Here is a 17,385-nt window from a genome sequence, read left to right on the forward strand (position 1 = left end):
TCTCTTAATGATCAAGGTGCTGAGCCGAGGTGACACTCCGAGACCAGGTGACACCCTAGTCCAACAACTTTCCATCCTTGCCCTTGTGGTCAATTTTGATCTTCATCAATATCCATAATGTTTGAAAAATGAATTTTAGTACCTCAAGTTCTCTCACAATAGATTAAATACCTCCCATCCACTAATTTTTCATTACATTCCCTTCACATGTAACTATTATAATATTTTGAAAACCCAACTTTACAAAATCAACTTCAGTGCTCACAAGACCGTGTTCACAACTTTTTACAGCCTTGCATTGGAAATATCTCTCCATGAAAAAAAAGTATATAAGTACAAAAGTATTCTCAATGCAAAGGCTGTGCGAACACAAACAGTGTGAGCACAATCTTGTGAGCACTGAAGTCGATCTCCAACCTTACCCTCAATATCTTCTTCACCATCATCAACCACCAAAATTCTTCTCTATTATCACCAACATTCGTTTATTCTCCAGCAATGAATAATAAGAACATAATTTTTTTTTTCATATGGAAAAACCTATTTGATATTGTTGTTCCACCGTGTCTGGTTAGTGTTTTTGCTTCTGTTTTCTCTGTAGTCCAGTTGTCTTGGTCTTAGTTTTGTTATAATAATACTAAAAAAAACTATTTGATATAGGGTAAAACCTAATAACATTTCCGAAGACCATTAAGTGTTAACAAATAACATTTTATTATTTGCATTTTGTTTAAAGATTTTCAAAGATGAGATAGGATCATAGGATCAATTGCATCGAGGGCAGCAATTAAACACCACCACCGTCCGTTGACACCGTTCCAATTCCAAGTTGTTTAGTTCTTCTTCTTCTTCTTCTTCTTCTCTCTCTCCATAACCTTTTATTCTCCTCCCTCCTTTCCCTTCTTCCATTTCACCTTTCATGGTCTCGGTTCCACCTTCTCATCACCGCCCCCTGTTTTTGGCTAACATTGCAGCAAATGTAGAGTCGTTTCAGTTTGTCATCATCAAACCCGAATCCCTTGTGTTGGGTGTCTCAAGGGCACCATTGACCCCTGTAGCTGAGATCGGATTCAGTGCACACAAGACCGTGCCTACACCATTCTTAATGCCTTTACAGGCTTGCACTGGAAATATCTCTGCACTCGTATGTTTTTTCATGGAGAGATATTCCCAATGCAAGGCTGCTTTTCCCAATGGCCGTACTCACAAGTTTGATTGAGAATGTCATTGGCTACAGCCCTATTTGAACTAGGGAGGAATAATGGTTCACCCAGGGTCAGAATTTTTAGGCCCGAAGTAATTGGGGTAAGTGCCAGCTCGGAATCAATGCCAATTCATGGGCTGTGTATATAGTGGGGGGGTTTGACATTTTGAATATTTATAGATCTGCAAGGTATATATAGTGGGGGGTTTTGACATTTTGAATATTTGAACCCACTCTATCAAAGAATCAAACCTAACCTGTCATAATTCCCTCCCTCACTTCTGGTAATTGTCTGTATCTATAAGGAGAATGTTGTGATGCCTCCATGAGTTAGACTGGTTGGACGTCCTTTTGTCCTGGTAATAGCTTTACTTATAATATCATATTTGGGATTCAAGGCAACATAAAAAGGGGAGTTTCCTCCATGTTTTTCCAGGGTTAGCTAGTGCTACCACGTCAGAGGTGACCATGGGTTGATGTTTTGATCAATGTTTGGTTTTTTCAGATGAATGCCATATGGGGTTATTTACTAATCTGATTCAACTCGCTTGGTATACAGCAAAACAGATGATGTTCATGCTGTGCGTAATCATGGTTGTTCCTTTTGCTCTAGGCAGCATTCAAAAGCATGAACATTTAACACTCCTTTATCTTCAACTCAAACCCAAGCCATGGGCATTCAAACGCATTTAATAAAAAAATCATTCATCTCTCTCCGGCAGCTAGTTCTTCCTGGGACGATACACCGGGGGTGAGGAGGTAGCCAACCCCCCAAACCACACATTGTGGAGGACGGATTGAATTCCAAGTCTCCGCTACAACCAATTCTAGACCTTATCAATAGACATCTCAATCATTCCTTGATAGTTCCTATTTTAAGACTTGGGGTCCTTAAGTCATCTTTCAAACATTAGAGGTTCAATTAGTTAAAAGTTATAACCCCAGGGTAAAGTATTTAACCCTTAATAAAAACAATCCAATGTCAAGTGTGGTAGGAAACTGGGCTGCAAAATTATCTGCTTTCTGTGAAGAGAGATAAAAGGAAATTTTGAAAGCCTTCTCCAGCTCTGCTTCATCTAAACAGAAACCAAAATGCAAAATTATCTGCTTTCTGTGAAGAGAGATGATCACCAATACTAGAAGTGTCCCTGCAATGCATAAACCAGCCCAACAGCCCTTGGCTTCCAGATGCCCAGGATATTAGATTGAGTCTGGAAAGTTTGGCATTGGTGAATAAAATTGTGGCTCAATACAACAATGGAACAATGCCATGCCTTACCAGCAAGGCACTAGAACACTAGCCCAATACAAGAAGCCCAAGATAGGAATTATAAACTTCACTCATGTTCTGAAATGCCACTGAATTGAACTGAACCTGTATCGTAATGCTCTATAGATGAATTTCAAGCTGAAAATTTCACTTATAGCAAGAGGTTAAACATAGACAACTTCTCAAAAAAAATCCCTACATAGCACAGTAAGCATAAATCTAAGAAGATCCCACATCAAAATGCCAGCAACTGTAGTGGCTTCCAGTATCCAAAAACAAAATAAAATGGCTGAAAAAAATCACAACTAGAACAATCATCCTACTCCTAACAAACTCCCCACGCTTCAAGTTTACTTCTCTGATGAGTTTGGCCCCCTCTTCTTTCCAAAACCGACAACTGCAAACAAGAAAAAACAAGCATGGATTCAGATCTTCGAGATAGAATTATAACTTTAATCCCAAATTCCAAAAATAAATGCATTGAATTCCCAGATGGGGTAGGTCTCTGCCTGCGTTCCTTAACAAATTACTTCTAGAACTGTCAACCGTTCATGTCTCTTGAATTAAGATACAATTCTGATGAAGTACATTACTGATTTTTTCTAATAGCATGTGCATCAAGTGTCTACCTTGTCCACTGGGAAAGATTATACCAATGTAATGATGTATTAACAAAATAAACTAACATGAAGGCACATATGAATGCTAGCGTGCTAGCACAGCATCCTCTCAACTAAAGATAATCGCTTCGAAGAACTAGTGGCATAAATCACGGAACATCTACTAATTGCAAATTGTTCCATATGTGCGCTATATATCTAACGAAAAAAGTCTAATCGATCATGAGGCGGGGGAGGGAAAAGGGGAGAACTTACCGGCGGTAACGAATCGCCGGTTGTACTGCATGCGCTTGTAAGACCTGCCTCTGGGCTTTTTCTTCTTGTCTTGCTTTGCCACCTTGGGCGTTTGGCCTCTCACTTTACCAGCACGAGCCAGAGATCCGTGAACCTTACCTGCAAAATACCCTCAAAACTCTTAGCCAGTTTATCGGATTCAATAAAAGACGGGGGAGTAAACGCAGAAATAGAATCACAAAGGGGGATTCTTCAATGGTTTGGAATGATAATCAGAATGAGATCTGGAGAAGAGACATAGCGCTCACCCATGTTGGATTGTTAGGATTTCTGGTTGCTTCTCTCCCTCCTCCAAGCTGGATCGGCGAAATAGTTGAAGAGACCACTGAGGGAATGGAGTTTTTAGGGTTAGGGTTTTGTAGAGTTTATATTGACGTGATTTCCATGGCTCCCTCGTGTTTTATATACGAAAATAACGGTTCGCTATCGTCTATGATTGCAGAGGTAGACCCATCACTGGGCCGGGTCTATCCGGTAGAACCGAACCATACCAATTATACCGGTCTTAGATGCTTTTTATATACCAATCATAATTGGATCTGTCCTGGTTTTCATTTCCGTCTCAATTGCAATTATACTTTGATCGGCACCAATCACTTGGTGTGATATGGGTGATTGGGTGTTGCCCGGAAATTTCCGGGCTTCGGTCTCTCTCACACACACACACACACATATATATATATATATATATATATATATATATAAAATTCAGTCCAAGCAGGCCCATGGTCACTATCATGATAGGATATTTGACTCATTGTAGCAAAGACCTAGGATCAAATCCATGGTTTTCAAAATTGGACCGAACTGGATGGTTGGACTGGAAAAACTAGGAACCGGTCATTTGATCGGTTCCATTTTTCCCCTAAATCGCTTTTTTCCCCAAAATCATTGATTTTGGTCAGTAAATCGCTGAACCGACCGATTAATCGTTCAAACGGTTTTGACCGTTTTTCAATTTTTCAATTTTTTAATTTTTTAATTTTTTTTTATTTTTATCAAAATGAGCCAAATCAACCCATTTGACCCGATAATTGGACCCCTGACTGATTCGATCACCTGGTCGGTTTTAAAAACCATGATCAAATCAAATGCACTTGGGAGGTGTTAAGGGGATGGGCTACCATAAACCAACTTGATTAAGATCTGAACGCATTATGTACCCAACGAGATGAAAGTGGAAGGGTATATAGGAAATCAAGGTCATTGGAGAAAAAACACTGAAGCCTTTTATGGAGTCTAAATGTAGATCCCATAATAAAATATTTCGTATGGAAGTTGATGGAGCACGAACTGGATGCTCCCTTCTAGAGGATGACCTGGAGCTTCATTGTGTGACGAGCTGGTTGTCTTGCAAAACAGTGAACTCAGAGAACCCGGGATGGCTAAACCGGCGAGGTCGTTTCGATGCTTAAGTTAGTATTCTTGTGGTATATTGCAAGCTAAAAATGAGCTAGATTGCTAGTGTGCATATGATATTATGCGTACCTCCCCGTGTCATTTGGGTTGGTGCCTTTATATAAGCTTTGTTTGGCGTGGGCTTCACGCACCGTATCCAAGATTTCCGGGAGGTCACCTAACCGGTCTAAGATCCCCGGAGGTAACCGCAATGCACGTTGACCATCCTCTGGAACACTCAGTACATGGGCCAACTTTTGAGAAACTTGGGAGTGTCGGGATATGCATACCGAATTTGTCGTCACCTCTTGGACCTCAGTCAGGTCGGCAAGCCCTCGAGGGAGATCGCTCCTCGTGTTAAAAGTCACATCGACCAGTGACGAGGTGCTACAGGTCAGCCCTAGATGAGGTGCTCCTAGCCGACCTAAGTTGTGGTTGAAGTCGCTAGGTCGGAGCCAAGATGAACTGCGATCTAGGACTCCAAATCATCGCTTAGGTGGTGTCCATGTGTCATAGTTCCAAGATGCCATGTGTCACGATGTGACTGGAGGGCCAAATCCGCCCTCATCAATTTCCCCCCACTCCTAAGCTGAGGGCAGCTCGGCGAAGGGAGTAGATCGTTCCTTTTCGCCCGAAATGACTATTTAATGAGGTCGTAGTCTTAAGCGTCGGTCCAATTTGCTTATCGGGTCGAAAGAGTTCAAGTGTTTGCGGCCTTACGCAAGACCTCGCGTCTTGATTTTCGGGGCACGAGAGCAGACTCATCCGCTCGAGGAGAGGTGAAGCAAGTACCCCGAGGACATCTACTTTATTAGGGATGCAACCATTAAGGGGTTTTGCAATCCGACCTATTACCTCAAGAGCGGATCTCCTCATGTCGTCCTCAAGAAGGGGTTCTAACCGCATGATTGCTTTATTAGGTCATTCCACCTAGGTAGATTTCGACGCAGTGTCACTCGAACTGGTTCTCAAAAGAGTAGCTAGGGAGTTCAACGCAGAGCCTGAAACCGAAGTGAAGAGATCAGCCTAGTTTGCATCCGCCATGGTGCTGAGAGTGAACTAGTATTTCCTTTGTTCTCTTTCTCGTGCTTAATGCGAACTGCTTTTTATTTCGCCCATGCAAAAGAGATGACTGGGTCTTATGTGGTGCCGAGGTCTTTTATCAATTCGGAACCTTAGCCCTTAGGCTCTGGGAGCGACTCACGATCCACTCTCCTTATCCTTGATCTTGCCCATGCCAAATAGGCGACTGGGTCTCATGTGGTGCCGAGGTCTTTTATAAGCTCGGCACTTTAGCCCTTAGGCTCTGGGAGCGACTTGTAGTCCACTCTCTTTATCCTTGATCTTGCCCATGCCGAAGAGGCAACTGGGTCTCATGTGGTGTTGAGGTCTTTTATCAGCTCGACACCTTAGCCCTTAGGCTCTGGGAGCGACTTGCAATCCACTCTCCTTAACATTATTTAGCCGACGTGCGGCCTAACCTTTCTGCCTAAACAGGTGGTCATTCTATAGTAACTTCTCATATGACTACTTCTACGTCATCCCATGGGATTATCTTTCTGGGCAAGTGCTTGCGAAACTGTTTTATACGTGTTCTGCCCCCCCCCCCCTGCGAGGGTTGTTGATACATAATGTTGTTGTCGATGTGAGTTGACAGTTCAGGGCCACGACTGCACTACATCAGCCTCGTTGTGACACCGGTCATCCATTCCTACAAGAGGCCACTGGGAGCTCAACCTACGGGGGCAGCACTATTGACTCTAGGTCACCAACTCGCACGGGAGCCTTAGAGGGCTCGACCTACAAGGGCGTCCATGCAATCCGCTTGCCGCCGACTACCGCAAGAGCTACGAAGGGCTTGACCTATAGAAGCGACCTCGTGAAACTAAGCTGTTGAGGCTTCATCCGGGCTTACTGTTGTTGAGTATAAACATAGAATGAGTTGAGGTCAGTGGGGATTCTTTACAGTCTATTGGCTGTCAAACCTGCGGGAACCATGGAGGGCTCGACCTGTGGAGGCGGCCTCACTTCGAGGTGCTTGTCGCTAGACTGTTGGTTGTCGAAGTTGTTATATTGCTATTTACATCGGGCTTCTCCCATGCTCAGATTTGGAAATTCATGCTTCATCTCATAGAACTGCCACGCTTCAATCTCGACGGGAACCGCTAATGGCTCTACCGCAGGGAGAGGGGCGTTCACATGCCGTAGCGGTGTGTTTACCTAAGATACTGGGAGTGCTGAGTTCGGCGTGGTTGCTATTGATTGTAATAGGGGGTTCTCAAGGTTCATCATGGATGCCCTTGCCCCCCAGTAATTGATTATTGGTTCATGATGTTGGTACTGCTTAAAAATGCCTTTGACTTCATAAAAAATGGAAATTAGATAGAGAACTTAAATTTTTAAAAGGTGAGATCTTAACTTTCTAGAAGATGAGGACTTAGCTTTCTAGAAGGTGGGAACTTAGCTTTTTGTAGCGTATTCCCACAAACGGCGCCAATTGATGGTGCACGAATTGGATGCTCCCTTCTGCAAGATGACTTGGAGATTCGCTGTGTGACGAGTTGGTTGCCCTACAAAACAGTGAGCTCAGAGAATCCGGGGTGGCTAACCCATCGAGGTCACTCTGATGCTTAAGTTAGTATTCTTGCAGTCGATTGCGAACTTAAATGAGCTAGAGTGCTAGTGTGCAGATGATATTATGTGTACCTGCCCGTGTCATTTGGGTTGGTGCCTTTATATAGGCTTTGTTTGGCGTGGGATTCACGCACTACATCGGAGATTTTTGGGAGGTCGCCTAACTGGTTCGAGATCCCCGGAGGTAATCGCCATGCACATTGACCATCCTTCGGAACACTTAGTACGTGGGCCAACTTCCGAGAAACTTGGGAGTGTCGGGATATGCATATCGAATTTGTTGGCAAGCACAACTCACAGGTCGCCTCCTGGACCTCAGTCAAGTCGGAAAGCCCTCGAGGGAGGTCACTCCTCGCGTCAAGGTCACATCAGCCAGTAACGAGGTGCTACAGGTCGGCCCTAGACGAGGTGCTCCTAGCCGACCTAAGTTGTGGTCGAAGTCGCTAGGTCGGAGCCAAGACAAACTGCGATCTAGGACTCCAAATCATCGCTTAGGTGGTGCCCATGTGTCATCCATCTGTTCCAAGATGCCATGTATCACGATGTGACTGGAGGGCCAAACCCGCCCTCATTAGAAGTGTTGTTGGGAAGCATTAGCAATCAAAGAAAATTTATTAAAAAGGAAAGTAACAGATTATGGGGTATGTCCAATATGTCAGGTTGATTTAGAATCAACCATCCATGCTCTCTTCTTCCTATGTCACCATGTGAAGGCCACATGGTTTGCAAGTCCGCTAAGTTTAAATTGTTCATCTTTCAGCTTTTTTCAGAGACTTCAAATCTTGGTTTCTTTACTGGGTTGATGAGTGTAACAAATGGGGGGATAGGAAGATCGAAAATCTGATTCTGTTTTTCTACTTAATGTTTGGCAAATTTGGAGAAATAGAAATATAATGGTTTCATTTTTAATAATGAACCTCCTAATCCTTGTAGATTTGTTGATGTGGCTTGCAGGATAGTGAGGCAGAAGAGCCAAATTTTCCAACAAGACTAGCAGCTTTCTTCCCAAACAATTGATTGAAGAAGTCTCAAAGTTTTTTTTGTCTCCCCCAAAGATTGGTGTGCTTAAAGTGAACACATATTGGAGTTTTTTAAATCAAGGCATGGCAGGTTATGGAGTGGTGATCAAAGATCATTTTGGGAAGATAATAGCAGTGAAATTTGGAAAATCCTCAGTCTCATCTCCAATTCAGGCTGAAGCGGTCGCAGTTAAAAAAAGTTTGGAGGTGTTGCATTAGCTTCATAATCAAAAAGCAATTATCGAAAGTGAATGCACAAACTTAGTCAGGGCCATTGTCCAGAATGAATGTGATGTGGCCAGAGATATTGTCTTTTTGTGCAAGGATATTTTAGCTTCTGTTAAGGTCTTTGATGTGTCTTTTCTTAGTGTGAATTGATCTAGTAATTCTCTAGCTCATGAGTTAGCAAAAAAAAGGTTGTTTGAGTCAAGTTTTTTTTTGAACAATTGCCTGATTTGGATTTAGGACCTGGCCGCCCAAGATGTGTTGCCTTCAAGGGCTGCTTTGTAATTGTTTGCTTTTTCTTTGTTTATGAAATTTGTTTCTTTAGGCTCCGTTTGTTTGCGATACAAACGCCAAACTGGGGTACTTATGTACCCCGATTCATGTTTGCGAGCATTTGTTTGATATGTAGAAAAGTAATGATTACCATATCAAAAATGTATTTTCTGACACTTTTGTACTCTAAAAGAGAGCATTATTATACTTATTTTTTGGATACAATTTTGTATTCTTTTGATAATTAACTTTTTGACCAAAGTTAAGGCATTTGAGCATAAGATAGTTGGAGCATTTAATGATGGGCCCACATTTTGCACCAATTTCAAACAAACAAGATGAGTGCAAAAATAGTTTAAAATGTGAACCATGTTTGCATTCATGAACTGAAAAAAGGATAAACAAGCAATGTACATATTTGCGTTAGCATTGCTACCAAACTTAGCCTAAACACATTGTGTACCTACTAATATGAGTATGATACCACAAAAGCATGATATCTACAAAAATCAACTATCAAAACCAACAGATATCATAAAAATGGTAACCAATCATCTAGTATTCATCAAATTTCATGGGATTAGGTTATGCTTGATCAAAATCCTTCAACTATGATACCCTTACTACATCATTTTTTCATAATACTAGTAGAATGGCCCATGCGATGCACGAGATATTTGAACCATAGATAGATAAATGGATAGTCTATCATTCAAGGGATTTCTAACAAGGGGCTGACAAGGCATATTCAAAAGGAACCACCACTTGTTTAAAATGAGGGAAGAGGTTCATCTCCAGAACATTGGATAATCCATTTTTTTCAACATTTGACAAGTGATAGAATTCAATCCTCCACATGCATTGCAAAAAGACTACATAATTTCAGTGCATCAGTCCTAAAACACAAAACATAAAAAAGGGCCATTACCTAATGTTGATCCCATTTATCTGAGGTCTTAGAAGGGTGGATTGGATATGGAACTAACATTTGGCAATTTTTCCCACAAAAAGTGGCCACTCTCAGACTCAAACAACATTTTCATGCTTGTTAGATTGGTTTTTAAAGAAAAAAATTCCATCCAATAGCTTACCAAATGTTGGTTCCATCTAAGGTCTTGGGAGGGTGGATAAAAAAGACACCTATATTGGATTACAAACTGATCCAGAAAGCCTATCCACCAATTTTCAAATAAGAGATTTCATTCCCCCGCTTAGGGGCCATTCAACAACAGTTGAAGTGGTTAAACTGAAAAACTTATAGCTATGCCTTTTAGTGAATAAGATTTTCAGGAGATCAACAACTTCAACTGTTATCAAACAGCTCCTTAGACACCATAGACACCATAGATATAGTTTATCTAAATTTCATCAAGCATGTTAATCATCCATTACCAATTTTTGCACTACACATAATAAAGCTCGAGTTCAAAACCTTTAAAATGATTTTACAATTGTGTTTCTCATCATTATAAGGTACAGAAGCAGTATATGGAGACCTTTCATTGGTTACATTGTTAGAAAAGGTCTTCAAGGACCTTGAGCATATATTCTTTTCATTAGGAAAGAAAAATATACATATAATGAGGCAATGGCAAGTAATTGACCTTGAAGTAGCAACATGCAACATCTTTGTCGTGTGAGCTAGTGAGTGGCAATTTCCCTAATAAGATCCAAGAAAAAATATTCTCATGGAAACCTCTTAAAAAATAATTAATTAACCAGAATCCAGAAATTCTATTTACTACAAGAAGAGAAAAATTCTATAATGAAATATTATAACAAAATAGGCATACAATAATATATCAAGCATACAAGAATCTAATAAGTGAAAGAGTAAGTTTGAAAACAATCTCATAATTATACATGCAAAACATATTCTTTTTTCCCTTTAGCTCAACACAATAGGAAGTAAAGCAATTAAATTTGGTAACACAAGAGGTTGAACACTTCAACTCATCTCTAATTAGAAAAGACTATTGTTGTATGGAACAAGTTTCGATTGTTTTGGTATGTTCCACTTAAAACAATTTGCATTATATTTTCACTATCATATAAAATAAAGAGAAAACAACTAGCAGTAAATTAAAATAATAAAAGAAAACAAAAATGACAAAAAAATTTAAAGTAACTATTGCCATTTCTTTTGGTCCCAATGAAATATTTTCAAACACCACTAAAGGGTCAATAGATTCTTCTAAGCTGACCAAACTTCATATTTGTAGGTTTTAAGACCCCAAAATAAAACCAAAAGAATCCCATCAAATCATTCCACCAATAGAAAGTAATCATGCAAAACTGAATAAAAAGAAAAGAGAAAATTTTTCAAGTGAGCACCTCAAGAACGTGGAAACGATCCCACACTATCTCTATAAAGAAAATTGTATAAAATTAGTAATTGAGTCCCCACATAACCTACTCAATCCAGTAATAATGGTCAATTTTAACCTGAATTAAGTGTCCATGACATAATAACTTAAAATTAAGAAATCTAACCATGAATTTTCCAACAAAACAATATATTTAAAAATAGACACAACTGCGGATTATCACGGAACAATAAGCCAATAGGACTCCCATCATTTCCAACTTTGAGAAAACAACAATTAAATTTTTATCTAAACAAAATAGCGAAATTACTCAAATAGCATTCAAAATAACATGTGAAAACCTTCTTTGGTCGTGTTCTCGATAGAAATTCCTCCAATGAGAGCTGAAATCCACGAAGACTCCCTGTACAATATGGTCTCAAAATTGGATTTAGAACGAACAACTGTGAATTGGGGTGATTCAATTCCATTACGTTGAAGACGAGAAAACACAAGAAGCTAGCAAAGAAGAGCACCAGGGGAAGCTTCTCCATCTTCCTTATCACAAAAGGCCCCATAGTCGTCTTCTTTATATAGACAAGTGTCGAACTAAGATTTAACAATCTCAATGGTCTTTGATTTGTCTTATGGGATGTATTCTCCAACAACGAGAACATGAGGACGTGAGAGAGAATAGGGTTTTTTTTTATAGAAAACCAAATTCGTTTGATTACTCTGAGCATTTCCCATCCTCTCATTGTCATTGAACTCAAACCAGATGAACACTTTGCACTTCATCTCTACCAAGTGTCAAAAAATACAAAGATTTTTCTACTAGATCAGTCTACAAAACCCCTTTCCACTCCGGATCCAGTACATTTGGACTCGAAGGGATTTTCTCTTTGAGTTCAATCATATTTCGACACGTCATTAGGTTCTGAGTTGGAGTAAACCTGCAATCAGCTGAATGAATACCCATTTTCTATGAAAAAATATACATTCAAAAGAAGAAAAAACAAATAGAACAAGGGCAACCAGAGCAACCTCAAAATTACTACTTTGGAGCAATCTCAATGGTCTTTGATTTGTCTTATGGGATGTATTCTCCAACAACGAGAACATGAGGACGTGAGAGAGAATAGGGTTTTTTTTTATAGAAAACCAAATTCGTTTGATTACTCTGAGCATTTCCCATCCTCTCATTGTCATTGAACTCAAACCAGATGAACACTTTGCACTTCATCTCTACCAAGTGTCAAAAAATACAAAGATTTTTCTACTAGATCAGTCTACAAAACCCCTTTCCACTCCGGATCCAGTACATTTGGACTTGAAGGGATTTTCTCTTTGAGTTCAATCATATTTCGACACGTCATTAGGTTCTGAGTTGGAGTAAACCTGCAATCAGCTGAATGAATACCCATTTTCTATGAAAAAATATACATTCAAAAGAAGAAAAAACAAATAGAACAAGGGCAACCAGAGCAACCTCAAAATTGCTACTTTGGAGCAACAATGTTGCACACCATCCTCATCCTGGATTCCAGAGTGATTATAATGAGGGAAACTGGAGTTGGATTCTTCCTCCTTCCCGATGGCTTAAGGCCAACTACAATTTGTGCTATAGTAATACATTAGAGCTCTTGCCATGGCTTGAGTTGTTCGTGAGTTGTGTTCATAACAGGAAGTTGGTCAATATGGTAAGTAACCATAACAGGAACTTGGGTGAAATCTGATGCCAAACTTTCCATTGGAACCATTTTCCAAATGGAGTAGACATTGTTCATCCTTTTCTTTGTTATCGGCATGAAGTGTTTGATCAGAACCAGCCATTTCAAAGACTTGACTTTCCTTCATTCCCAAGAAGGTTCAACAACACAGCTCATGAGGTGACATGCAAAACGAAAGCGGACATTTTCCTTTTAAACGAGTCTAGCTCATAGCTTCCCCCTTAATATCTCTGACTATGTAATGGACAATCCCCTTGAAGTGATTAATGCATTTCAACTTGATCTTTAACAAAAAATAAAAATTAAAAAAAAGGAGAAAACAGAACATGAAAATAAAAGTTAAATTACCCTCAAACTTTGTATAACTTCGTCGACACCTGCATAGGAATGACAAACTTAACCAAGAAGAACCAGCATATGAGCTTTATTATTGCAGAATCTAATGATATTTGTAAAGAGCATTGAGTGTTCTTCATCGTTAGCACTTCAATTTTTAAACGCCATTTTCAAGGGGGTTTTTACTGTATTTTCCTCAGAAAACCACGGCCACTGGGGCATTTGTCCATCCTAACAAATTCTTAGTGACTATTTCTACAAAGAGAGATCAGATTTGAGGAAAGGGTTGAGACGGAAGCCAAAATGTTTTCGAACTCCAGGTTAAAAGCTTTACCTTTATGGTTATTTTTTTAAGAATAAAAAATTAGAGAATTTTCATTTTAGCAGGTTGTAGGTTTACTCCAACTCAGCACCCGGTAACATGTCGAAATATGATTGGACTCAAACCTGAAATATAAGTGTACACACTTCCTAATACAAAGGGCAGTTGACAAGGCATGTGAGGGGCGTTTTCAAAAAGGGCAAACCTAGAAATATAAAATCAAGATGTCTTGACAATTTTAGCCATTTTAAGAGGGTAATCTTGGAAATACAAAATCAGGGTGTGTTGACGATTCATCCGTTTCTTCATTTTTATAAATGGGTAAGAAATTGATTTCATTCAATAGCACAACCAACAACACGATGAACAATAGAGAATAAAAAATAGGAAATAGACACACCAAAACTACAACATATATAAATTACAAAGTAGTCAAAAAAGATAACTTGACTGGAATAGATCCTTCCAACAAAAGAACAAAGTGAACACCTGTTTTAGCTAATTCATGGGTAGTTGTATTTGCACTTTCGGGGGCACCATAAAAATTTGACTTCCAACTCATCACATGGAGAAACCAAATCTTCATTGACGAAAACTAGTTCCTTAGGATAGTAAGGAGAGGGATTATTTAGATGAGTAACTATGGATTGATAGTTCAATTCAAAAACCACCTGAACCAAGCCTTTTTTTTTTGCTGCTTTCATTGCTTCCTCAAGAGCCAAAGCTTCTGCTAGTGGAGGGGAATCAATTGAGAGAGGACCACAATAAGCCCAACATCAACAACCAACAAAATCTCTCACCACAAAACCAAAGGAAGCCTTATTTCGAGCTTGAAAACCTCCATCAACATTCAATTTCACAAAAACCATCCGAGGGATGACACCAACAAAAAGAAGAAGGGCCAATACGACCCTCAGCTGAAGAGTTTTCTGATTTCTATTGTAAAAGCATAAATGTCTATGCTATCAACCTGTTCATGGCATTAATGACTGACAAATGATTTGTAAAAGAATTTTCAAAATAAAAATTGTTCCTATCTTTCTAATTTTACCATAAACCAACAACTAAGCAGATAATTGAGTCCACATGGTTATGAGAAAAAAAAACTTGAGAATTGATGAAGGGTGAATTGGCCCGACCTAGCGAAAAGGGGACACGTGGATACGACCTGACCAAGAGATGACAACTCAGCCTGGCAAGTTTAGTTCGCAACAATTGAGCTCGGGTATTCAGCCACCTCGGCATAAGGCTCACCTCGGCTTCAAGGCACCTTGGTATTCAATCCAATTCGGAACTAAAAGACCGAAGTACCAGCTCGGGGCCAACAACTCGAACCGCCACGTAACTGACTCCCGCATAACCAACTCCAAAGGTCTCTCCAACGGATCCCGAATCTCTTGAGATCACGATGAGCTAACAGATCCCGACTTTTCTGAGATTACGATGAGGATTCATCCTGACTCCGCTGGAGTCGGAAGTGGAACGATAAGCCTTACCTGTATACTGCTCCTTCGGAAGTGGAACGAACTCTATCTCCACACCCTGGATATCCCGGAGCTCTTTCGTGAGCTCCATGACTACTTCAGTATATAAAGGCACCAACCTCAATGGTGCAAGGTACGCGTGATTTTTCTACTCTCTAGCTCTCTAGCTCTCAAAGCTTTTCAGCTCGCATCAGTTTACTGACTTAAGCATCAGAGCGACCTCATCGGGTTAGCCACCCCCGATTCTCTGATCCTTTCTTGCAGATTCACCTAGCTCGCCACCCGACTGGAAGTCAGATCATCCTCCAACAGGGAGTAGTCAGGTCGCACTACATCAAGAACTTTAGCAAACCACACAACAAAATGGATTAGATGGCTTACTCTAAAACCCAGGCCTGATCTAAACCACATACACTTACTTCTTTTTCACACAACAGGAGAGCATGCATTATGGATTCTTTTTTTTTTCACACCTAAGACACATGGGGGATTGCAAAATCTTCCTTTTATGAAGGTTTTCATTCACTACGAGGTTGTTACTACAACATCTCCAAAGAAAATGTTTTAATTTTGGTTACACTGGGAGGTGCCAAAATAACCTTCAGAATGACTTCTCCTCAACAAAGTTACATCCAAAAGAGCTTAACTCACTCAGCTATTGGGAGGCAATATAATTGGCATATATGATTGAGAACTGGTCCAACTCAGTTCCTATCCAGATAGTTTATCTTCCCATGAGATCATGGGTAATCTGATTTAAATGATTTTCTTACAACATCATCAAGAAAAAAGTGCTTAATTGCTTGGGGGTTCCAAGATCTATTATTACAGTTAATTAGAGAAGAAACACATTGATTTTGAGTTGTTCTTAGAGCATGTCCCATTGGCTTGAGACCATCAATTCCTAGAACCCAATGATCATCCCATATGTTTATGAGATTTCCAGAACCAACTTTCCACAGGATACCTCTTTCAATCACTTTTCTTCATTCTCAAAATACATGTCCATCCCCAAGATTGCCCACACCTAGAACTAGCTTCAAGGAAGTGAGAGTTTTGGAAAATATTACACTTTCATCACCCTTTCCCATAAACTTTGGGAATCATGGCATAATCTTTGAGCATGCTTTGTTAGGAGTGCCATATTGAGAGTATGAGGATATCTAAAACCCAATTAACCTTTTTTTTTTCCATTACACTTTCCCTTCATAATTTCCTTTGAATTTTGGAGATGTCCTTACAAACCTTCATTGGAAACATAAAGTTGGACATGCGGTAAGAAGGAGTAGCTATTAGGACTGATTTTATCATAACCTCCTTTCTTGATTGAGAAAGGATTAAGTCTTTATAGCCAGTAGGTTTGAGGCTACTCTCTCAGTGATATAGTTAAAGAGTTGACATTTCCTCTTACCTATCAATGGAAAAGTCCCCATATAAATAGAAGGATTGCTCACTCTTTTGAAGTCAAGAGCTTTTCGAGATTAGCTTCTTAAACTTTTCATGTGCATTGGAACTAAAGAAAATCTCTAATTTTTCATAATTCACCTTTTGGCCAGAGGCTGCTTCATAGTCTAAAAGTGCTTCCAAAAGCTTCCCTCCTTCTCCGAGGTTTGCTGTTGTAAAATGAAACTATCATTTGTAAAGACAAGATGAGAGATCACTGGGGCTTGTCTATACACTTTGACACCTGAAATTGAATAATCCAGAACTAGCTCATTCAATAAAGAGGAAAACACATCAGAACAAATCTATACTATATATAAAAGTGGGAATGCAATGAGAAACTTTTTTGGATTAAAATTACCCTTTATTTCTTTGTTTGAGAAAGGGAATAAATGTCATTTTGTTACAGTTTTAATGCCAGTTTTTATGGCTACTAAAATGCCCATAATTGTGGGTTGAAAATGTAACTTCAATTATTACTTCCCACCTTATTTAATCATCTCTCATTAAATCTTATACTTAAATTATTAACTCTCATTTTCTCTTATTAAATCTTATATTTAAGTTATTTTTTACTAATAAATGCTACTAATTAGATTTATGTCAATATTTTTAACAACATAAACATGTATATTTTAAAACCGACTAAAAAAACCATTCTTTGTACAAGTGGTGGCTAAGAAATTCAACCATCCAAATCAAGTTGATCAACCTATGAAGTCATATTTAGGTAATAAAATTTTTAAAATAGGAATAAATATCAAAAATTACAAAAAATGTAGAAAAAATTAGACACAATTATGATATTTTTATTAATCAAATTAAAA

At 39.3% G+C, this 17,385-nt stretch overlaps 1 protein-coding gene across 1 annotated transcript; it reads right to left on the reverse strand.

Moving 5' to 3' along the window:
* Positions 1-2,601: 2,601 nt before the first annotated feature.
* On the reverse strand, positions 2,602-3,775 carry LOC104588212 (small ribosomal subunit protein eS30z/eS30y/eS30x-like). Its single transcript, XM_010246057.3, has 3 exons — positions 3,637-3,775; positions 3,350-3,487; positions 2,602-2,871 (listed from the first exon to the last, which is right to left on the reverse strand). Exons 1-3 carry the CDS (start codon positions 3,638-3,640, stop codon positions 2,825-2,827), a joined length of 189 nt encoding a protein of 62 aa, XP_010244359.1. The 5' UTR covers positions 3,641-3,775; the 3' UTR covers positions 2,602-2,824.
* Positions 3,776-17,385: the final 13,610 nt, after the last annotated feature.

The sequence above is a fragment of the Nelumbo nucifera genome, chromosome 8, assembly GCF_055504915.1.
Source record: "Nelumbo nucifera cultivar China Antique chromosome 8, China Antique-T2T, whole genome shotgun sequence".
Classification (NCBI taxonomy): domain Eukaryota; kingdom Viridiplantae; phylum Streptophyta; class Magnoliopsida; order Proteales; family Nelumbonaceae; genus Nelumbo; species Nelumbo nucifera.

Bases quoted from the DNA above. Each gene is read 5' to 3' on its own strand.
- LOC104588212 (XM_010246057.3), bottom strand. The intron at 2,872-3,349 runs GTAAGTTCTCCC...TCTTGTTTGCAG, and splicing joins CCGGCGATTCGTTACCGCCG to TTGTCGGTTTTGGAAAGAAG.